General features: G+C 40.3%; 3 protein-coding genes and 1 non-coding gene across 5 annotated transcripts; 3 read left to right on the top strand and 1 right to left on the bottom strand.

Annotated features, from left to right (window-relative positions):
- Positions 1-5,062: 5,062 nt before the first annotated feature.
- On the top strand, positions 5,063-10,162 carry glb1l (galactosidase, beta 1-like). The gene is made up of 16 exons (XM_072397156.1): positions 5,063-5,278; positions 5,570-5,739; positions 5,830-5,980; positions 6,611-6,671; positions 6,745-6,839; positions 6,913-7,093; positions 7,175-7,233; positions 7,320-7,441; positions 7,912-7,952; positions 8,080-8,198; positions 8,278-8,352; positions 8,437-8,526; positions 8,649-8,762; positions 8,982-9,113; positions 9,352-9,579; positions 9,691-10,162. The coding sequence occupies exons 1-16, from the start codon at positions 5,213-5,215 to the stop codon at positions 9,892-9,894; spliced, it is 1,908 nt and encodes a 635-aa protein (XP_072253257.1). The 5' UTR covers positions 5,063-5,212; the 3' UTR covers positions 9,895-10,162.
- Positions 10,126-16,073, bottom strand: ankzf1 (ankyrin repeat and zinc finger peptidyl tRNA hydrolase 1). 2 transcript variants are annotated; one of them, XM_072397155.1, is made up of 16 exons: positions 15,996-16,073; positions 15,478-15,618; positions 15,260-15,378; positions 15,062-15,164; positions 14,761-14,972; positions 14,575-14,684; positions 14,331-14,484; positions 13,335-13,557; positions 13,152-13,250; positions 12,876-13,052; positions 11,681-11,839; positions 11,294-11,576; positions 11,080-11,191; positions 10,828-10,995; positions 10,682-10,752; positions 10,126-10,536 (listed from the first exon to the last, which is right to left on the bottom strand). In XM_072397155.1, the coding sequence occupies exons 2-16, from the start codon at positions 15,596-15,598 to the stop codon at positions 10,410-10,412; spliced, it is 2,238 nt and encodes a 745-aa protein (XP_072253256.1). In that variant the 5' UTR covers positions 15,599-15,618; positions 15,996-16,073; the 3' UTR covers positions 10,126-10,409. The 2 variants fall into 2 exon arrangements, with proteins under 2 accessions (XP_072253256.1, XP_072253255.1); XM_072397154.1 differs by having other exon boundaries at positions 15,478-15,613; positions 15,996-16,054.
- Positions 16,074-18,325: 2,252 nt separating this feature from the next.
- trnak-uuu (transfer RNA lysine (anticodon UUU)) lies at positions 18,326-18,398 on the top strand. Its single transcript has one exon. It is a non-coding gene; the product is annotated as a tRNA-Lys (tRNA).
- A 2,009-nt stretch (positions 18,399-20,407) lies between these two features.
- hce2l2 (high choriolytic enzyme 2-like 2) lies at positions 20,408-22,358 on the top strand. Its single transcript, XM_072397158.1, has 9 exons — positions 20,408-20,493; positions 20,574-20,616; positions 20,699-20,761; positions 20,880-21,035; positions 21,147-21,264; positions 21,439-21,617; positions 21,816-21,897; positions 21,984-22,108; positions 22,237-22,358. The coding sequence occupies exons 1-9, from the start codon at positions 20,434-20,436 to the stop codon at positions 22,251-22,253; spliced, it is 843 nt and encodes a 280-aa protein (XP_072253259.1). The 5' UTR covers positions 20,408-20,433; the 3' UTR covers positions 22,254-22,358.
- The last annotated feature ends 823 nt before the right edge of the window (positions 22,359-23,181 follow it).

Below are 23,181 nucleotides of genomic sequence, written 5' to 3' on the forward strand. Positions count from 1 at the left end.
CCATCTGATGGTTTGATTTGTCAGCTGAAATCAAAGTTAGCTGATTGATGGGTTCATACAGTAAAACCCTGCTGCTGTTACGCCTAATATAAAAGCACCAATCAACTAAGAGACTTTAAGGCATGACAGTCTATATTCTTCTTGAAAATGAGGGCTTCATCCTAATTTCACATAAACAACATTTCCATCAACCGTAATGGACCTTCGGGTTCAGTGGACTTAAATTCCGCCCACCAGAGGTTCACAAGTCATCTCACCACAAGTATTCCTTCTCAGACATGCTTGGACCCCACATACATACCATACCGTCTTTGATACTGAAGAATGATAGCCAGCTCACACTTTTCCCATGCTCCCCCACGCTGTCAACTTCCTGTTTGTTTATAGAGCTTCGTATTTCAGTACTCCCACAGTAAGATTTCTATTCTCTGTCTGTTCATATATATGGTTTAACTACTTTAAGAAACCTTGAAAATTATGCCAAGGATGCAAACAACTAAATTAAATCAGACATACGTTGCAAATGTAGTAGTGGACTTTTGTCATAGTACTGGTATGTTTTTGTTTATTGTTTAGAACTAATTTAACTCAGATTCCAGAGTATTAGCTGGTGAACCCAGCAGTGACTCACTGGTCATTCAGAGCCTGAGAAAACAGAGAAGGTACATTCCTCACTGTATCCTGAGCTCAAGACTGATAAAGAGACTTGTGGGGAAATTCTGCAGTTCTGTTTCACACCGCATGATTCAACCACGTGAATCAAAGGCTGCTCAGCCTTTAGGTTTGACCAGTAAACGTTTGCGTGTCTGTCAATAAGATTTTACCTTATTTGTTCAGAAGTACCAAAGACGGCCTTGTGTGGAAAGTTTTTACCAGAAGAAGGCTTCTGTTTAAGTAAAAGTAGTGAAATGATGTAAAGACATAAAATGTGGTAATAATATAAATGATCACAAAATCAGATGATTTGAATGGTTTTTAAATTAGATTTGTCAGGAAACGCCAGACCCAGATTATGAGAGATCAGCCCATTAACTATTTAGGTGCCCTGACTGCAAATGTTTGAATAGTTCCCTCTGCTCGTAAAGGATGTTACAGGCACAGCTGGTAATGCCGCACAATACAAGATCTCAGGGTTAAGCGTACATACGGGGCCAGACATATATTGGGCAAGACCAAGAACAGTTTATATTTGAAAATATTTTTTTTTTAAATGGAATTAAATCAAAAAATCTACAACAGGAGAAGTATATTTATGTTTCCTCAAACCTTAAAAGCTGTGCCGCTGCGTTCTGTGCTAGTTACTTTTATTTTTCAAATGATTACAAAGTGCAGAAAACAAGATAAGGTGTTTGAACAAGATTAAAAAGTAATGGGTCTAAAACTAATCCTTATGGGACTCCATAATAAAACTTAATTCAGGCTCTTTGTTGTCCTTTGGAACTATTCAACTCTTGGCTGGAAACCCCCAAATATGCTGGATTTGTTTATATTTTTTAACAGTATTTTTAGAGACCTATAATTTCTCAGGAGTTCAATGTCTGAAGCAGGCCTTTTTAATCAAGGCTGAAATTTTAACATGTTGGCAACAAGTTGGGAGAGTTCATGGGGTCAGGAGGTTATTGGCTGATTGTAAGTGTTGGCCTATGGTGTGAAAAAGGATTTTGAGGGGGTAGTGGAGATGACATCAATCTAAATGAATGACGACTTTATTTGTGAGGTGAAGTTGAAACTGTAATGGATAAAGAAGGCAGTGCTGATCCACCAGGATGAGCAGTATCTGGTGGAATTTGGAATCTGACACTCATCTTTATCAACAAAAAGAAAAAAATCAAGAAACAACAAAGAAGAAAAGCAAAAAGAAAACTCATTAATATTTTTCCCTTTATCAGTTGGGAGACTCAAATGATGGATCATTATTCTCCTTAGACCAAACTCTTAAGTCAGAACTAATATCTGTCAAATGTTTATTGCTTTGTTATTTCTTTCCAGCTTCTGTTTTCTGTCTCTAAACTACCCTCACACCATCAACTAAACAGTCTTGACCGTAATGTGTGAAAGAGCCAAAGATGACTTAAGATTTGGCACCATAAGAGTAAAACTGAGCTGAACAGAATTATTTCCTAAAATATTTGACACACAGGTCTGGCATCTTGCACTGTTTGCTAATATTCTGGTATAAGATTTCTGAGCAACAGGAAGGAAGCATATTCATTTGGATGATTTCCATTTCTCTTCAGCCCCCTTGGATTATTTTTTGGGGTGTGTACATAATCACTTTGCTAAATCTGAGTGATAGATTTCAGTGATATTGTTCTAATAGTTGTTAGCAGTGTGGAGTTTAGCTAGGAAGTATTAAAAAAAATCTCTTTGATGATTTAAAAAAATATTTGCAACACAAAAAATTATAGTAAGAACCTATTGGTCTACAATTACTGCTGGGTTAGTGTATGGGCAATAATCCCAGCCTCAACTGGCTGGAGTTGAGCTAAAGCCATTATTTCTGCTGTTGGATATCTGGGAGTACTCTGTATCCCACAACTGGTTACTTTATTTTTTATTTGATTGATTACCATTCTCTAAAATTACAACAATTTGTAATGAACAAATACAACATATTCTGGGTTTAGGTGCCTAAGCCTTTTTTTTACAATCTTGCATACTGAATTCTAATGCCTTTTTCATTGTTACGAATCTATTTAGTCTGACCAGAAATGAATATAACCTTGACATCAAGAATATGCCGGTGTCATCATAAAGTGGACTGAGTGCTGTTCTTCGTGACAAGTAAAGTAGTCTTTTATGTAAAACTGGTGGAGGTCCCTTTTAACATCAGCTGCTCCAAATGACCTTAACTGTATATGTACATGTGGGGGCAGGGTGTATGTGAATACACCTGCTTCCATCAGAGACAACAAAGAGGGCTTATTCTGGGGGTGGCTGGACAGAAGGGAGGGTTCAATCTAATTACAGACTCTGGGGAGATGACTTCACTGAGGTGACTCCCTACCCTAGGGTGAGTGTTTCAGCATCGTCATATTAGAGAGGAGTTTTAGCCAGGTCTGGCTAGCCCCTTTAACTTCTGTCGTAACTAGAAACTGGACTTCAAAGTTCAAGTCAGATAAAGAGTCATGTGCACTGTGGTGAATGTAATTGGATCTAATCTGTTAGTGTCTCTAACTGCAGTTATGAGAGTTTGTATTATTCTGCTGTAGTGCCTCAATAATTGGTGCTTCCCTCAGTGCATTAGTCACTGGATTTTTTTTCATTGTGGTTTGAATATCCATTTTCCACTAAACTCAAGGGGTTCAAAGATTGGATACTCACACTCTTCATGCACCATCAGGCTCATAACCAAATTACAAGCCAGTGTGTACTGCTTTTCCTCTCATTCCCAGGACGATTAACTGCGTCTGACAGTGGCCTAATGAGCCACGGAGCCAGAGCATTTGTCCTATCTGTTCTTGAGATCACTTGTCATTAGCAATTATGAGTTCCCTCCTTTCAATTCTTTTAAGATTGAGACTAATGAACAAAGACAGAGGAAATGGCTTTAGAGTTTATAGTCATTACTGCAAAGGGAATGCAACTGAAATGCATCCCTGAAAGTGCATCTGCATCCAGATATGAAGCCAGCAGGCAGATGCAGACAGTATTGATGCAAATTACCATGGTTGATTGCTTTGTGTTTACATGTCAGGCAGAGATAAACTGTTGCTCCCATAGCACATTATAGCATCAGCCACTTTGCTCAGACTTAAGAGCTCTCTGTAACCACAGTGGTGCCTACACCAGCAGCAAATGTGTCTTGGAAGCAGCTTTGATCTTTCTTTGAGAATGTCGACACGCTCAAAAGCAATCAGCTGCTTCAAAGTGAGTGACTTAAAGAAGAAAGAAGGGGAAAAAAGGCTGTCTTTATCTGGAAAAATGCAACAAAAAGCTACAAAATTTGCCATCACAAACTACAGAGCTGTGAAACTGTGAACATATAAAATAATGCTGCCAGCACAGCTCTTTACTCTAAAGCAGTGTTTCTCAATTCCGGTCCTCATGACCCACCGCCCTGCATGTTTTTGATGTTTCCCTCCTCTGCCACACCTGATTCAAATGATCAGCTCGTCATCAAGCTCTGCAGTGGCCTGATAATGAGCCATTCATTTGAATCAAGTGTGGTGGAGGAGGGAAACATTGAAAACAAGCAGGGCAGTGGGTCATGAGGACCGACATTAAGAAACACTGACTCTAAAGGTATTAAAGCGCCATCTAGTGTCTTTAGAAGAGCACTGAGTTGTGACTAAACACCTTTAATTGAAATAAGATCCCTCCCAGTAAATTGAATTATTATGGTAGCAGAAACATCACACACTTGGCACAAAATGACATGTTTGTCACAGCAGTTTTGGAGACATAACAAAAAAAAGCTTGCATTTATATGAAAAACAAATCTTTTGTCAAAAAAGCTAGGTTTAGTTTACATGTAATTATCATTCAAGCACCTTTAAAAGATGGTCAGACAGACACAGAATCCTGTCCCAAAGCTATAATAAAGACCTTCGTGAACTGGCTGCTTTGTTGTCTTACCATGCCTAACACAATGGGAATTGTTCTCAGCCAACATAATGCAGTGTATGAAAGCATGTTGTGAGAGCATTAAACCATATGGTGTCTATGGTGCCTATAGGAAATGGACAGTCGATAGAGTTATATTGTGTTATTTATTCTGACATTATTCAATTCAATATTTAGTTTTTCCTAAAAAAGCTGAAACACTTTTCCCAAAAGAGGATTTTATGTGGTAAAACTCTACCCACATTGAGCGTTGGGGTATTTGCCGTATTTCCACGAGGTAACACAATTTTAGATTTCTTTATTTTTCAGTCAGTGGAATTGTCGTCATTTTACCACATATCTTTGTTAAATAAAAAGAAAGGCGGAAAAACAGATTTGATTGAAATTGCTAGTATGGTTGAAGGGGTCGTCCAATGCCGGCAGGAGGAGGTGGGCTGAAAATGACGGGCTTTAGGACCGCGCTGACGACCAATAGAAATCACATGACAGTGCTTCTGAAGCGGGCTGAGCATTGACTGAAATGCTGCCTCCTCCATGGACTGACATGCTAAAGTTAAAGGGGTAAACACCAAGGCTGTTGTAATGGAATAACTCAAGTTAGGAATGCGTGTGTTTTAGGTCAAGCTGTTTCAGAGAGGCAGCGGACATGGCTGTTGCTGTTTTGTTCCTCGTTGCAGTGAGCCTTGCCTGTTCAGCTGTTTGTGGAAATTTGGTAAGAAGGACGCTAACAGTTTATTCCTATGAAAGTTCAGTCAGCTGACTATTTACTTGTCTGTCTGTGGCTATTCAACGCTTTTCTGCCCGTTGCGAAAGACAGCATTTGTATCATCTCTGAAGTGCATCTAAAGATTCACCTGCAGACAGATGTGTCACAACAAGCGATGATTAACATCTGTCCACACTGGTGCCAAATACTTAATTGCGCACTCAACCAAGAATGGCAAATTATTAATTTTCTGCGGTATTTTCCCCTGGTTGTGGTTTTCTTGGTGATTTCTTGCAGGTCTCTACAAAAAGATCCTTCTCCATAGACTACAAAAACAACTGTTTCCTGAAAGATGGGAAGCCTTTTCAGTACATCTCAGGTAGTATCCACTACTCCAGAATTCCACCCTACTACTGGAAGGACCGTCTTGTCAAAATGTACATGACTGGACTCAATGCTATCCAAGTGTAAGCTGAACGCACTAAACTACTTATTAATTTATGTTTGTTTGCCTCTCTGTAACAAACGTTCGCATACATCTCTCTGCCTTCACACAGGTATGTGCCTTGGAACTACCACGAGGTAGTTCAGGGAGTCCACAACTTCACGGGTGACAGAGATTTGGAGCATTTTTTGCATTTGGCAAACCAGACGGGTCTCCTGGTCATCCTGCGTCCAGGACCGTACATCTGTGCAGAATGGGAAATGGTGAAAAACATCACTTTCCTTGTGTCACCATATCGATTAAGTTAGAGCCCAACATCACAGCCTAATGAAGAATGACTGATGAGTGCCATGAAGTGTACATTATACAGTGTACATTTGGCCACTTTTGATATGAAATTAAACACTTTTTTTATGATTATAACCTGTTGTATTATGGCAGTCTTTCTGAACAAGCTTAATGGATAAATGTGCAATATTCTGAATCTTAACACAAAGCAAACAACTGTTTTATGTGTAAAGATGTGCTTGAGTAGTAATAGTCTCACTTACAGTTTTGGTTCTATGTGTTTTTCATTCTTCTGCTCAATTGCGACACCCAGTGGTATCCTAAATTGATACATTGTTCCATGAAGGAAAAGGTTTGGTATTATGTGTTAACATTACAAAACAATGAACGGTCATACATGACTTTTTCTGATATTGGCTGTTGTGAAACCATTACCCGTGTCCTTGATATTTACCCTGACCTGACCTGACCTTCTCATTGTGGACTCCATGCAGTGAGTCGAGACAAACTGACTGATCAGAAGACGGCTTTTTCTTGGGAAATCACAAACATCTTCCTTAGCTGTTGTCTGACTGCATCTCTTCCTTCTTGGTCTTATGTTTCAGGGTGGATTACCTGCATGGTTGCTTCAAAAACCAAATATCATACTTCGCTCAGCAGACACAGGTAACACATTCACCCATGTGTCTTCGTCTTTCTTTGCATGTACATGCCTTTAATTGGTTTCCTTCTGCGCCAGATTACGTGCAGGCAGTCAGCAACTGGCTTGCTGTCCTCCTCCCTAAAATGAAACCTTGGCTTTATATCAATGGGGGTAACATCATTTCTGTCCAGGTAGAGTACTGAGTGGATACCTATAATGTTTTAGCATACTATTTCTGTCTTTAATGAATCATCCTGACCGCAGGTTGAAAACGAGTATGGAAGTTACTACGCTTGTGATTATAACTACATGCGTCACCTGCGAACGCTGTTCCGTTTCTTTCTGGGTGAGGACGTCGTCCTGTTCACTACCGATGGAAACACAGACAAGGAAATGACATGTGGGACACTGGAAGGATTATATGCCACTATAGATTTTGGCACAGGTTGGTTCTGTGGAACAGTGTGTGAAGGATTCAGTTATTAGTAGAGTGAAGTGAATTTTTATTTTTATTTTCCCTCCTTAGACACCAACATAACCGAAGCCTTCAGTCGGCAAAGACGTTTCGAACATCAGGGACCCCTGGTTTGTTTTAAACCAATGCACTACTCATCATCTTAACATGCAGTGATGGTAAATGTAACTCAAACATCTTTGAAACTATGTTGCAGGTAAACTCTGAGTTCTACACGGGATGGTTGGACCACTGGGGAGATCCGCACGCTGTGGTTGACGCTCAGAAGGTCAGCAGAGTGCTAGGAGAAATGCTAACCATGGGGGCCAACGTCAACATGTATGTCTCCCAAAACCCGCAATCCTCCCAAGCTTTGCTCTTTTCTCTTAAATACGGTTAGTCTGCAATTCCAATGCAAGACCAAGGCGCACAAAGCGATTCCCTGCTGTGAAACCTACCTGCCTTTTCTATGTGCCATTTAGCAGCAAGCCCAGTTACATCTTGACCAGCTCACAATATCTAGTTTGTAAAGCCATTTGATAAAGGTGCTGTGGCACTGTAGCGTGAGTTACACAAGAGCAGTGGCATTATTATTATTTCTATAAAGGCCTTGCCAACACAAGCACAACCACTTGACAGTGGTATCAACACACTGTTGGTTCTAATCCTCTGAGCTTTTATGTCAGTTAAAAAAAAAATCCTCGTCTGCCACCAGCATGAATTAAACCTGTCACTGTAGAAAGTTCATACTTGATTTATGACTGGTGTATGTCTCTGAAGTCAGTCCTCCTACTCTTCTTTCTTCTCAGGTACATGTTTGAAGGAGGAACAAACTTTGGCTACTGGAATGGTAAAGTAATTTCTTTTCATTATTGGTATTTAAGTATTAGATCATGTCCCTTTGAGACACGACCTAGATCGAGATTAAAGCCCAGAGGTACAGTGGTCTCATGTAATCTTCTACTGCTCTCATAAAGGTGCCGATCATGACTCCAGGTTCCGCTCAGTGGTCACAAGTTATGATTACGATGCCCCGCTGACTGAGGCAGGAGACCCCACAGAAAAGCTGTTAGCCATCAGAGATGTCATAATGCAGGTACAAATGATTTAACAACCAGCCACTGAGGTTGATGTTCTTATTAATAAATGATTAATTTATCCCTCTTCCACTCTAGTTCAGAGAGGTTCCCTCTGGCCCCATGCCACCAGCAACTCCAAAGTTTGCCTATGGCTTTGTCACCCTGAAAAAGGTAACACAATGGTGGAAGTTGTTTAATAGAGGCAAGCTGTGAAATGCTTAAAAATGACTAAATAATAATCTTGGAATTTGACAGGTTGGGAACATTAGCAATGTGTTGGACACGATTGCTCCCCTGGGGCCTGTCAAATCGGAGTATCCTCTGACGTTTGAAGAGATGAAACAGGTATGAGGTCTGTCGGAGTCCAACAACAGAGAAGATCCCAGCATTCTAGTGACAGTAAACCTCTTGAAACATGGAGAACTTCTACTGTTGTGTCTACCACCTGTCATGTCTATTGTGTTCAGTACTATGGATACATGCTGTATCGGACCACGCTGCCCCAGGACCTCTCAGAGCCCACGCCACTTATCTCTCCACTGAATGGGGTTCATGACCGTGCATATGTGTCCGTCAATGGGGTAAAGGCTTACTGTGACCTTTTGTTGTCTAGCCAATCAGATTTCTATGTCAGAGAAAAACATCACAGATTTAAGGCCAAGCTTGTCTGTTTGTCAAGTACCTTTTTATTACATGTTACTATTTTTTTCATGTCAGGTATGTGTTTTTTTTTTTTTTTTGTTTTTTTTTTGTAATGTTCATATAGACTAACACTAATATGTATAAATCTGTGAAATTAGGTTTTTCAGGGGTTGCTGGAGAGAGACACGGTGCTGGTGATGAATGTTACAGGACAGCAGGGGGACACAGTGGACATCCTTATTGAAAACATGGGAAGAGTCAACTTTGGAAGCAAGATCAATGACTATAAGGCAAGGCAACACTAAATACCTCCTAGAATAAATTCCTGGTACCCGAGGTCTCAATAACAAGTAAACAGAACATGTGTTAAACATCTAAAGTGCCAGGGAAAGTTTCCTTTAGAGGTGATTTAAAACAAACAAAAAAACACTAAGAGATTCTGAAAGTTTAATTCAGTTGCTTGTTAATAATTGTAAATTGTGAGAACAATCAACAGAATACAACCAATTATCAATATGTGCATTCCAGGGCATGCTGAACAACTTGATCTTGGGTAAAGATGTGTTGACAAACTGGGAGATCTTCCCTTTGGACATTGACGGAGCCATTGCTCGAGGATGGCCACATTCAGACAATCAGAAGTCCGTCCCGCCTCGCCTGAGAGAACCGTCAGCTGGACCAGCTTTCTACATGGGGACCTTAAAACCAAATGGCCTGACATGGGACACCTTTCTCAAGCTCAATGAATGGACAAAGGTAATATAGATATATCCGGGGGAACTCCTCGGGTTTGAAATATATTTAAAGGGAGAAATTAAACAATCTAAATGAACTGTATCCTTATGGATATGTTTTCGAATTGATCAGGGCCAGGTTTGGATCAATGGTGTGAACTTAGGACGATACTGGCCGGCCAGGGGCCCCCAGCAGACTCTGTATGTACCTGGACCCCTGCTCAGCAGCAGCCTGCCCAACAACATCACAGTGCTGGAGCTGGAGGGAGCCCCGGCACACCTGCGGGTTCTCTTTATGGACCGGCCTCACCTCAACTCCACTGCCGGAAAGTCTTGACAGAGTTCACCAGTTACTGTTTGAAGCACCTGCTTGAGAATTCCTTTGGTTTTATAAAACAGATGCAAATGTGATTTACTAACCTGACAACAAGAAACTGCTCAGAGGAATAATGCTCCGTTTCACATCATTTCTGGTGACGTGAAACACACGTCAGTGTTTCATATGTTCAGTTTTATATCCGCTCTGATGTCCTTCAACTTTCAACACAACAAATTGTGATTTAAATTAGTTTTATTATTCAGTAAGCCTGTGGATTTTTTTTTTCTTTTTAGTGAGTTTAATTTGAACTTCTCTTTAACTGAATGTACTATAAATAAATTATACATTTATTTCATTACATTTTTTTATCAAATACGTTCATCCATTTTAGGTCATTTGCCACATAAACATTTTATCTGGTGTGTGTTTATAGTTGAAAATCAAACAGGTCACAGAGAGCCTTAAAAAGCCAAATTCTCCAGGAGATTTAATGAGGTAGCTTTCCTCTTCCAGAAGTCCACAGTTGGTTGGTGCTAGGTCTTGCCTGGAGGAACATTCGCTTTTCGATGTGCTTGAACACAGCGTGGAGTGCAGAATGAATACTCCAAGTAATGAAATGGGATCTTCCCGAGCAGAGATTCCCCACATGACCAGCACCTCCTGTTCATAAACACACACACAAAAAACGAAGAAGAAAATGACAACAACTTTGAGCACATCTTTTCAATAACTAACAACCTGCACTGTTTTCTAAGGGAAAAAGACATCATGAGGCTCAGTGAAGGATGGCTCTTGGGAAACTTACTTGATATTAGAGAGGCCGACTCCTGTGGCAGCTACTTGCTCTGCCAGCCTCCTCTCAGCTGCCAGAGCTCTCTATAATCAAAAAGAAAACAATGGCCATTTTCAATGATTTCTTTTCCAAAATTCACCAATACCCATTTTACTCACCTTCTCACGATCTGTAAGAGATGCAAACTTCCTCTTTTCGTCCACTTCCAGCTCTTGTTTCTTCTTCTCCTCCTTCTGCTCCTTTTCTCGCTGTTTTTTCTGAGCCCTTTGAGCTTTTTTCTTCTCCATCTTTTTGGATTCAATCTCTGCTGTTAGTGGCCCGGGGACCTTGAGTTGCACACAGGTAAACGATAAGTTATCTACCTGCAGGTAATACAATGCACGTCAGAGATCGGGACATTTCATTCTTACCTGTGCCTTGCTGTAGTCATATTTGTCAGGATTCTCACCCATGTATTTACGAAAGACGTTTCTTGTGTCTTTGTCGGGGGCGACAATGTATGGGGTCTGGCCTTTGTTGTCCCTGGAAGGGGATATTGGAAAAATAAGTGCTTAAGTTGACTGGATTCACTTTAATCGCTGGAAATGATCATAATAAAACGCTTGAATATCAAATTCCTTATACCTGCAGGCTGGGTCTGCCCCTGCATCTAGAAGCAGTCTGACCACTGCCTTTTGCGCAGCTGCTGCAGCAACATGCAGCAAAGTGAAACCCGATGAGTCTATGGGGTTATTCACAAGATTTAGAGGACTTGGGATGAGGGAAGGGTTGCTCTCAGGCTGTTCAGGACTCTCTGCCATTTCTTCAGGTAGCTGGAGGAGGCTACAGAGAGAATCCACATCTCCAACCTTGCAGGCTGTATAGAGCTCATCCCTCATGCCATACTCCCACGACTCATCAACAACATCTGTAAAGAGAAAGAATGCTACAATACAGAGTTTCTTGAAAATTGTGCAATTAAGAGCTTTGCACTGTGCACTAAAACTATCAAATGTATACAGCTATACTCACCATCACCATCCAGCTGTTTTTTACTCTGTGCTTTCCTCCTCTTTTGTTTCACAGACTGCATGTGTTGTGGGGGGGCTTCTTCTGCTGGTGCCGCTTCTTCTGCTGGTGCAGCCTCTGGCACCCCTTCTTCTTGAATGTCTGTTTCCATGTTACTTACTTCTGTTCCGCATGAAAATGAGATTTCGTCAATGATGCAAAACTTCAGTGTGGTAAAAATGAGCATTTCTGTGGTTTTTAGATCATCGCCATCAAGTGAGATTCGTGGCTAGGCGAGCTACGTCGAGCCTAACATGAAGAGTTTTCAGCGTCGCAAAGGTGGCTCTCTTTCAACCTGGCTAGATCACCATGGTAACTCAGGCTGAATTCGCCACCTTCTCGGGAGCTGTTTATGTTCAGTTTCAGATTAAATCGTATGAGGAAAAAAAAAAACCTGATGGTATCTCAAGAGAGCAAAATCAGACCGCAACAACATCTAAATAATGTCAGGCAGAGAGTTGATATCTGATATTGTAACATAATTAAGACTTTAATTACTCAAATGTACTGAAAGATACTCAAATTGCCCCCAAAAATACGAGAAATTAATTCATTCTCCTTAATGGTTATCCAGTGTTCCACATTTAGACACTGATCAGTGGCTGGTATTTAAATAACTAAATGTAACCACAGTACAATAAGATGTCTGTGACATCTTTTCAGCATTTAATCTGTTAAATAACAGACTGAGCAAGGCTTTTAACCTCAACTTTAAAAATAATTAGTTTTAAACAGAACTCTGTCTGAATTAACTATTCGTGATGAAGATTTTCAGCTGAAGGAATACGTTAAGTTTCCAAACCTGTTGAACCACCAAAGATGTTTTGCAGTCAACTTACAGCAAGACAAAATTTAGGTTAAGTGCGGCGTTACCACGGGAACCATATATTCATATCTGCATGTCTGCATGTGCTTAGATCTTGTCCTAATTTGCTGGCGTGTCTTGTCTAGCCTACTACTGATATCTATTTACACAACTTGCTCTTCTTAGGAGCCCGAGGGCGAAACCCTGTGTAAAAGAAAGATTGGAACCACTTTTGTCGGATCAGTTAGGAGGTTTTGATGTTGTTAAGACAGCTAAAACAAAGAAAGCCTGGATGTGTTGATCTTGCCCCTTAGTACACCCCCTGTGTATGATGATATGCTGATTCAAACCAACCCTTGTTTGGCTTTTTGGCCTCTTCTTTCTTTTTCTTCTTTCTTCTCTTGTGCCTGGTGGGATAAATTTCAGATTCCCTAAGGTCCAGGGTCCCTAAAGTGAGCTCCACCATCTCCAGCTGGATATCCTCTTCTTCTTCTTCTTCATCTGAGCTATCTTGCTTTTCTTCTGTAGGTGCTGGCAACAAAGTAGTATCAAAGTTAAACAAGTTTAATAGTTGTGCCATATATTATACACACAGTTCTAACACGGAGCTATGCATTTCCTAAAGCCTACCTTTGTCTTGAGTCGTATTTTTCTCAGCTGTTGGTTTGACAGATTTTTTCCATGCCTTCTTAGATGGACTGAAGACTGCAGACATGTCTGCGTCTTTCCCTGCAGTGTGAAAGTTTCTGATTATTTAAGAATTACGCCGTGGTTGCAAATAAGCTGTTCCTCTAAATATGCAATTCAGCTTACCATACACATGAATAGTGGAGAGCATCTCGTGGACCCTCTGTGCCTCTCGAAATGTTGCCCTGCGTGTGGCGAAGGGTAGCGTGCGGATCCGGGGATCTTTTTTGTCAAGAGGAGCCGTACGACCACCGAAAAAGATGGACCTGTTGTAGCTAGGGGCTCGTACAAATATTGCAGAGGCCTTGTTCAAGTGTTCAGCCCAAGTTACCAGAAGATCCTGAATGTCCTGCAAGAAGTCAACAAAGTTTGCATTTACATTACCAAAACCAAATACTTTCACGCTATAGCCTCGGATCATCAACTGTCTGAAACAAGCCATTTTAGCCTATTTTTCTTTAGATTCGCCTCCTCAAGAGTTCAGATTCTTTTATTTGGCCAACCTCTGGAAACGGCATCCGGTGACTGTGACTGGCAAGAAGTGATGACGAGTGGCAAGGGTGAGGTATATCTTTTACATCTCAGAGCAACATCATCAATCAATGGCCAAATAAATGTGCCGCACAGAAAATCAATAAATACCAACAGTCGTGTGCTGATTAATGCACAGCCTGGAACGAACCAAATCCAGCAGCCAATGACTTGATTCATCTGTTTAAGACCAACATGTCTATTGAAATCCAAACTAGAGTTAGTCTCATAATGAGCATGAGCGAATAAGCCGCTCTTCATCTCAGTCATGCGCTGGCATGTAAATAGCGGGCACCTTCTTGTGCTCCCTGTACCCAAGAATGTGCTGTGCCTGTACCAGCGGAGCATGCAAAGATGTGAGATTATCTGGTCTCAACTCAACACAAAAGCCTAAAAAAATTATGGAAACCTGGTAAATTCAGAGGCCGCTCTGGTATAAGGATGGATGATATCACACTTGTGGAGGTACAGAAAAACGTATAATCAGGATTGGCCTCTTTGGATTATTATGGGACATGTTAAGAGCACCAAGCTGAGATGTCCACTTTGCTTTGTAACTCTATGGGCAAAATAAAGAAGGTGTGATCTTGCCTTGACGAGAGCCGCTTCGTTGTGTCTCCTCAGTGCAGCTCCAGCAGACTTTGGCGTGTGACTCCGGTTCTGAGAATCTCTAAGTCCTTGAGCTGTGCCTCTCTTTGCTCGCACTGTATATCGGTGGAAAGTCTTGTGCTGAAGGACATCTTTTCTGAAACACAAGTAGATTGCATTTGCCTACCAATCGTTCTTTCTATTCCAACTATAAAAAGGATAACATTTTTTTTTTTTAAAGCCTTACCCTTCAAACACAGCACCTGCAAAGTGGCCTCCACCTGTCATGAGAATGACCCACACTGTCGTCTTATTTATGGCCTTAAGAGAGGACACTGCATCAGGCTCGTCATCCGACTGAAACGTCACAAGAAAAAATTTGAAAACAATGATTTTTCTTTTCCCCCATCATGCAGTATACAGCCTGCCTCACCTTTCCTTGCAGCACGCAGCGGTAGACAGATAAATATTCTCCTGCTGAGTTTCGGAAAACCACCTTGCTGGAGAGCCGAGCAGTAATTAAATGGCCGTCAACCGAGCTCTCAATATCTGTGCCAGTGACATTACTGCTTGTTCCTCCATTGTCACTGTCCAAGTCCTCGTCCTCTGAATCGGACTCCGAGCCGGAGATACTTGACAGGTCTCCTGTAAAGTGACAACAGAGACGATAACAATGCCCCTTTTCTCCTTGTTAAACTCCACGCTCGGTGTGTGGGACCCTCTGGTTTCCTTACCAGTTCCGGTCTTCCTTTCAAACTCTTCCGCTGTGAGGGGAGGCCCCCCTGTCATCTTTTGTCTCAAGTTGAACCGATGCCAGTCAAGCTTGTAGTGCTCCCTCTGCAAAACACCAAACGAATCTGTACAGCTGTGTTCAATACAAGAACAGAGATTTGTGTAAATGAATAGAGGAGTGTTTAATGCGACGTGGTCACCTGTTCCTCTCGGTTAATAAAGGAGCACTTGCAGGCTGAGCAGACCATCTTGTCTGACACTTCCCGAGGTGTTTTTCCCTCTCCCCAGATGTCATCCTGTGGACTTTTATCTTCCAGATCTGAATGAAAAGCAGGAGGGAGCATATTTTTTTTTAAATAAACGAAGATATATTCCTTCAGAATATGAACGGGACACGACAGTAACACTTTATACATACACTCTGCAGCTTGGTCAGTGTTTACAACCTCCTTCAGGACGGGGTTCACCTTTCTTAAGTCAAAAGCCTCCTCATTCGAGCACAAGTCAAACACGGAGCGGCAGTCGAGGCAGGTTGTCATCGTTTCTTTGTTGTTCTGCCCTTCCAGATGACAGAAACACAGAAACCCATTATAAGCTGTGGATGGAGGCATCTAAACATTATGCACAGACATACACACAATAATTACCAACGCGCATCCACTATAAACAACCCAGTCACTCTCCTCCTAGTACACAGCACGAAAACTGCTGTTAGGAGCTGACAGCAACGTCTCAACAGATTTCCCGACTGTGTTTTTAAAGTTTACGTTGGTTTGATGATGTAAACGTGAGAAACTACCCTTTGAACGACACGTGTAGTGCGGAAGGTGGCTTCTTTTTTTTTAAAGAAAAAACGCAGCTCTCTATTTTACAAGTCTTTAAAGATATTACAACAAGATAAGTCATGAGTAAAAGACTAAAAAAAAAAGCACTTACCATAAAAGGACTTAGGATAATGCAGCTAAAAGTGTTGCGCTTCCTCATACGGTCTACGGAAGCCCAAGTGCACCAATATTACCAAAGGCAAACAGGCCGAAACCCGCAGACAAATTAATGTACATTGACCCACATTGCAACTGTTGTAACCAAATAGACATTTGGCGAAGTCAAAGGAGTAAATTGTGGGAACAGGGAGAGTTTTTGGTGTAGATCAAACATATCAGGTCATCTCATTGGGACTCTCTGAAATTCTTGAGATATTTTCTGTCTACACAAAACAAATATTCTATTTTGTGTGAAGCATAGCCCTGGTTTTGGTGTCGTCTGTAACACGATTTAATGTGAGAAAGGTCTGTTTGTGTTAGTCTTAGAAAAAGCCCACACTACACTACTTTGTGCATAGCTCATTCAACTATGCACCTTTAAAAAGATCATGATTCAACTCTCGCTATATCAGATAAATATTATGAATGCATCCCAAACCTTGTCTGACATAAATGCTCACGTCGAACTTTAAGCCACTATAAGAAATATAGAAAAAATACTTGAAGCACATGATAAAAAAATAAAGATTTTATTAGTTGTAACAAAGAATATACACCAGTCAACGTAAACCTGTTGTATCATAAAAATAAACATGCCTTTAATCTACAAATCAGATGTTTGAAACGTTACTGTTTCTTTTGCTTCCTCTTTGATTTGCTGGTGGGTACAGGGATCCCAGATTGAGCTGTTGACAAAACAAACAGCACAGTAAAATCTGTTTCAGGTATAACTTCATCAGGATGCACATACCATAAATGTTTCCCATACCTGCCGTATTAGAAGCCTTGATCTCTGCGAGACGCTGCTTAACCTCCACGATTTCATCAAAAAGGCTGCTTGCCTTGTTTGCGGCACTGGCTCTCCTCTCCTGTAAACTGTCTATTTGACTCCTGAAAGATTATGAATATGCAGCGTCAGTTTTGCGTGCATAACTTTTTGAAATATAGCAATCAGCAATCCACGATACCTGTCCACATCAGCCTGACCGCTCAGTTCTTCAGAGAGATGCATTTCCTCTTCAATAAGCTGGCCTAGTTGCTGTAATGCATCAACCACTTCGCTTTTTTCCATCATCAGCTCCACCCTTCGAGCAGTTTCCCGCTTACTGTGAAGGAGACCAGAACTCTTTAGCCATTCAACAACAGTACTACAAATGTTTTTCTAACAATGTGGTCTGCATAATCAATTGTTTTAGCCAACTTAAGTCCAAAAACTTTTGGACCCTGATGAATGAGACCTGTACCGTTTAAAAAGGTGGCATTTGTGCGTTGCTTGTTTGTTTATACCCCCAAAGTGAGTTAACAACCTGCACTGAAATCACACTTGCTCAGTGAATAAGTTTCTTTACCTTTACCTGGATAATTCTCTGCTTTGTGCACCTTTCTCTTGATTTTTGCTTCCAGTAAAAGGCTGAAATTTTGTTCACTGCCATTTACTTGTGCTGGTGAGTAAAACATTCGGTGAAACAGTAATAATTGTTCCTGCAATGCCTAATTTGCTTTATTCACATCATATACAACACATCACTCTATGATCCATTTCTCATACGTTTGAGTTATTCTAAACGTCCAGGAATCTGGGTCAATGTAAATTAGGGGCGTGAGCATGTGTAGCCTTTACCACTGAAATGAAAATCTCCAAAATGCGACTAAATTCATATACCTGGCAAATGGAGGGCTGCGTGGAGAGAGGAATAGGTTGGTGCACGCTCCTAGACTTGGGTTTGTAAAACTGAGAAAACAATAATCTGAGCTGGCGCCGCGCTGACGACCAAGCTGTTTGTTAACCTTTGCAATGCGAAAGACCGAGTCCAGCTCCAAGCTGAAAACATGGTGACGAACACGTTACCTTTGAATGATCTCCTCCTCAGCCCACAGCCTTTTCTGCTGGACCTCCTCCAGTTTACGACCGTTTTCCTGAATGGCACGCTGCAGCTCTTTAATCCGTCTCTGCAAGAGAACAACGCCAACATACCACACTTTAGCTTGTCTGCTAACGACCGTCAGTCTGTTTGTATGCATTAAATGTTCTTTAAGATGAGTAACTTTAATGTAAACGTTGCTAACACTGGTTGCCAAACCAGTATTAGCAAAACTTTAGGGTAACAGTAACATGTTAACACGTACCTTAGAAATTTCTTCTTGCATTGGAGATATATGGCCAGAATAGGCGGTCATGGTCACTTTTCTGTGTAATTCGCCAAGGCTTGTCAGGCTTGTTAGGGTTAGGGTTAGGGTTAGGATATCCGCTTTATAAATGTTCCCTCCCTCTCGCGCCACAGGGCCCGGATAGCTCAGTCGGTAGAGCATCAGACTTTTAATCTGAGGGTCCAGGGTTCAAGTCCCTGTTCGGGCGGAACATTTTTCTTTCGTTTAATTTTGCAAGTCGAATTTATTCAGATTGCACAATTCAACAGCAAAGTAATTCAAAGTGCATATGCAGCGTCTTTGAGAATATGTTATCATTACATCACAGGTTTTATTAAAGTTGTGTATCCGCTGTTAGCACTGCAACAAAATTATGAAGGGAATATAGGTATTAATTTTGTATCACTGTTATGTGAAAGTCAGTTCTTCCACACTTGCCTATCCACCCAATAACCACCAAGGTCCAGACATATTTCTGCATCAACATTACAGATTTTACATTAAACAATTGTAATTCACATATTTTAGGGATTGAAGTAATGCAAAATAAATTTAAAAGAAAAGAGATGCGATCAAAATGCATGTCCATCATAAAACAGAACTGTATAAATTCATCTCAAATCATGTAAAATGAGGGATGAATTATGAAGAAAAATAATTAATTTTATAGAACATTGTATAAAATCTTGTTAATCAGTTGATTATTGTATTTTTCAATAGAAAAATGATCATTTTTTGTTTCATTTGACAATTGTCACTCGTAATACCCAACTAACATGTATCATTGGCAGGAAATAAAACATATTACTTTGACCGTGTCAGGACAAATAAACAAACAACAAATAGTATGTTTACTCAGAATGTCTATTTTTGAAAAAAGAAAAAAACTTTTGTGGGGTGAATTCTCTCAACCTTCTCATGAACAGGCATCATGATTTCATGTTGTGAGTGACAATGATCAATGTCAGCCATATTGAAGCTCATTGTGTTTATATCAGAACTCTTTTCTTGTTTTTGTTTTCATCAAAATTAACAATTAATTCATTCTTGACGATTTGCCATCCAGTCTTTCAATTTACAATGTACTGTTTCAGTTTTTTACCTCATGTACATATTAATCACCTGAATTTTCATTCCAACACTGTTAGGGTTTTGGTTTGATTTCAGTAACCGCTCTATTTTTTAAAACTTTATTTTTGTCAAATGTTTTGTTTTACCAACTATAAAAAATAAAGGTCCATTTACTCAAAACTTTCTTAAACTCAGGGGACCACACTGTGGGGGCTGGAAATCCAGATGAAAGAAAATCCAGGACAGTCGTTTGAAATCTGCTTGTTGAGGTTTTCGATCTATCTCAGAGGGAGTTGTTGCACTTTATAACATAATTGACTGTAAAAAAAAAAAAAAGATTTCCCTATGTGAACACATTTGCACAGATAATTACATGCATGTATGGATGTGGGCTAAAACCTTCTAAAGATCAAAGTATGCATATATAAACATACATTTTCATTAATTAATTAAATAAATGGACATAAATAAAAAACACTATTTTTCCTTAAATTCTTGAGAATCCCTTTCAAGCAAGCTTGAAACCCACAAACATCACTAAATGGCAGGTTTCCTCCTTTAATGACAAATGCCTTCTGGGAAATATCAGAAACAACAAAAATTGTTGTGGTGCCTAAATATATACATATATATGAACCACTCTATCTTCAAGAATTACAGTGTGCATCAGTCAGACATTAGATGTTATTGTACAATGCTTGCACACATCCCTATTACAGCCCTAAGATAACGTATCTGAAGACCTAAGAGCATGGGTATAAGAATACGTTAGGGTCTGCACAATACAGCACGAGAACTATGGGAAAGCCCAGTTTCAGTAGAAAGAAAATAGTACTCCTCGTAAATGTACAGGCTATCTAAAGCCTACAATTGTACCAGTTCTGTGCCAAAGATTGAACCGTTCAATTTAAAGCCTGTCATTGAAGCGGAGCTGTTATTATACACAGCGGGACCTCACATTATGTTGCTGTTGGAGATGTTGTTTTTGGAAAAAAAAAAAAAAATCTAACTAATTAGGGGATTAAACTCACTCACAAACAAATAACAACATCCCTGTAATTTACCTGAGATAATCATGGGTATTATTCGAGGACAGTGACTGGGAACACCTATAAAGCTGGGTGTTAGTGTGGGTCAAATAGCAACACTGAAGACGAATCTGACTGGCAAAGATGGAGCAGATTATCCTCCTGTGTGTGCTTTCCACTTGTCTCTCTGCCGTTCACACTCGGGTAAATATACATGGATACAAGATGGGATGAGACTGTGATTTTTACATGAACCTCTCACTAATTTTTTTTTTTTTCCCCAGAAATATTTGCTGAGCCCCAAATGGGTTCCCAGTGGCTTTAAAGGTAAGTGCTCTTTAGTTTTAATCTGTCTGTAAATGTTGGACTGGAGTAACGGCACAAACGCTGACTCACTCTTCTTTTGAAGAACGTGAAGGGCACAACGAAGAAACAGCGATGGATAAAATCATCAAAGCTAATGAGATTCATGGCAAGTCGAATGCAGTTTACCAGAGTTCCTTTGACGTTTCCACAAACGTGGTACATTAAAAGAAAAACTCCTGTTGCTCTTTCCTGACTGATTCATTTTACACTGATTTCTGTGTCAGGTTCCCGAATCATAGACGGCACAACCACTCTCAGAGAGGGGGACATCGCTGTTTCCTCCGGAAGGCGCTCCAAAGTCTGCTTTGCTCGGAGCTGCCTCTGGTCTAAATCAGTGGATGGTCATGTCTATATTGCGTATACGCTCTCACCTCAGTACTGTATGTTGTTTCAGAGTTTGATCAGCTCAGTATAATACAGTATCATGCTTTTTCATCATCATTGTAACTCCTAACCCTAACACCCTGCACACTTTCTTCACAAATCAACAGCTGAAATTGACACAAAGCTGATAAAGAAAGGAATGGACAACATAGAGGATGGAACCTGTGTGCGATATGTTCCTCGGACTCACCAGAGAGACTACATTGACATCCAGCCAAAGTCTGGGTGAGAGCTGTTTATGGAAAGTTCGAAGCAACAACACGGTTGTCTTTGTTTTAATTAAGTTAACGCCTTGAGCAAAGTGTTTTTCTGTGTAAAGGAGATGCGATGAGTCACGTCTTGACTTTGCTCCTCTGTGGTACTGTGTGTGTGTGTTTGTGCATGCGTGTGTGAATCTAGGTGTTGGTCCTACCTTGGTGCTCGTGGTGGAAAACAAACTGTGTCTCTCCAGAATCCTGAGTGCATGCATGCTGGAGTGATTACCCACGAATTCATGCATGGCCTGGGCTTTGTGCACGAGCAGTCCCGCTTTGACCGGGACAACTATATCACCGTCATGTGGCCAAACATTTGGAGAGGTAATTGTAAAGAGCTATGTGGAATGAAAAGTCGGCAAAACTACAAATCATAAAGTGTTTTTTCACTGTATTTCTGTACTAATTTTCAAAGCAAAGATTTAGACTTTATACTTTTTTTTTCTTAACACAAAAACAAAACAAACAAACAATCTTAACACATATTGAATATAAGCGTTTCCCCTTTTAATCCACAAACAGATCGAGTGAGGAACTTCGAGAAGTTCAAGACTGACAGTCTGGACCTACCATATGACTATAGCTCAATCATGCACTTTGGGATGTAAGTGAGGATTTGCATGTGGTTCAATCTATATAGACTGTGCATGAATTGGTTACTGTATTGTGTGTAACACATTTAATGTGTAGGTATGCCTACTCTATGGATGGAGAACCAACCATCATACCTAAGAACAGCAGGAACATAAAGCTCGGGCAGACATCAAGTCTCAGTCACATTGACAAGCTGAAAATCAACAGACTTTATCAGTGTGGTCGGTACCAAATATCATAAACTAATCTCCGGCAGATATTTCTGAGCCACTAAGTGCATTGCAAATTGGGAAAACAATATTGAAACTTATTTTTCAAAAGTTTGACTCCTTTCTGTGTCTCTCTGCAGATGTCAAGGATGATTAGTAACCAAACCGAGCTGAGGCGAAGCAGTAGTCCTCTGAGAGCCAAGCACAACAAACTGCAGTTAAAACATTTTCAATAAAGATTCATTCAAGCTTTCTATCAGCACTTCCTCTGTGTGCATGCTGTTGTGATTATTTCTACTTGAAAGCCATTTTGGTCTGCTCTTAATTAGCTAAGAGTTTGAACTGGTGTAAACTCTTGTTGTTGTGACTTGACAATGAGTTGAACACTAGGTAATCTGGTCTGAAGTAGTTGTCTAGATGCCCTGACCTACTATAACTAAAAGTATCATGAATTATAATCAGAATACTTCAGTGTGACAAGGTGTCTAAGGAATTAGAGGACGAGTCATGTGATCACATTAAACAAGAAGGGTAAAAGATAAAAGTTGTAATTCTGAACATGGGGAAGACTTGAGAAAAAAAACTTAACTTGGTTAATAAAGAACCAGTTTGTGGTGTGAGCAGATATGATGTTTAAAACTGTCCATGTTTAAAACTTTGCAACCTTGAGTTATGTGTGTATATATATATATATATATATATATATATGTGTACAGATGTTTTACATTACTAATGCACTTGTAGCAACTATAGAGAGTAAACGTCATTAACTGCTCACGCATGGGATTCTTCCCTCAGTGCTTTCCCAAAATGAAATGATCCCCTTGATAAAAATGGGAATAATATTTGGAGAAGGATCAGGTCTGGTTATGTATATTTACCCATGTGACCAAATGATTGTTGTTGTTATCATCTGATAGTACATCACAAAATCACTGGTTGCCAGCTCAGTGAGACTCAAATTGCTGGTCTGTTGGACGGGATGGACAGTTATTCACCTGGTAGTAACTGCTGAGTTGTAGCACATCCAACAGCAAAACACCTTTAAGTGTCTCATTCCAGAAAGTGCTGAGTAATGAAGGTCA

The sequence above is a fragment of the Leuresthes tenuis genome, unplaced genomic scaffold, assembly GCF_036924035.1.
Source record: "Leuresthes tenuis unplaced genomic scaffold, fLeuTen1.0.hap1 SCAF_12, whole genome shotgun sequence".
Classification (NCBI taxonomy): domain Eukaryota; kingdom Metazoa; phylum Chordata; class Actinopteri; order Atheriniformes; family Atherinopsidae; genus Leuresthes; species Leuresthes tenuis.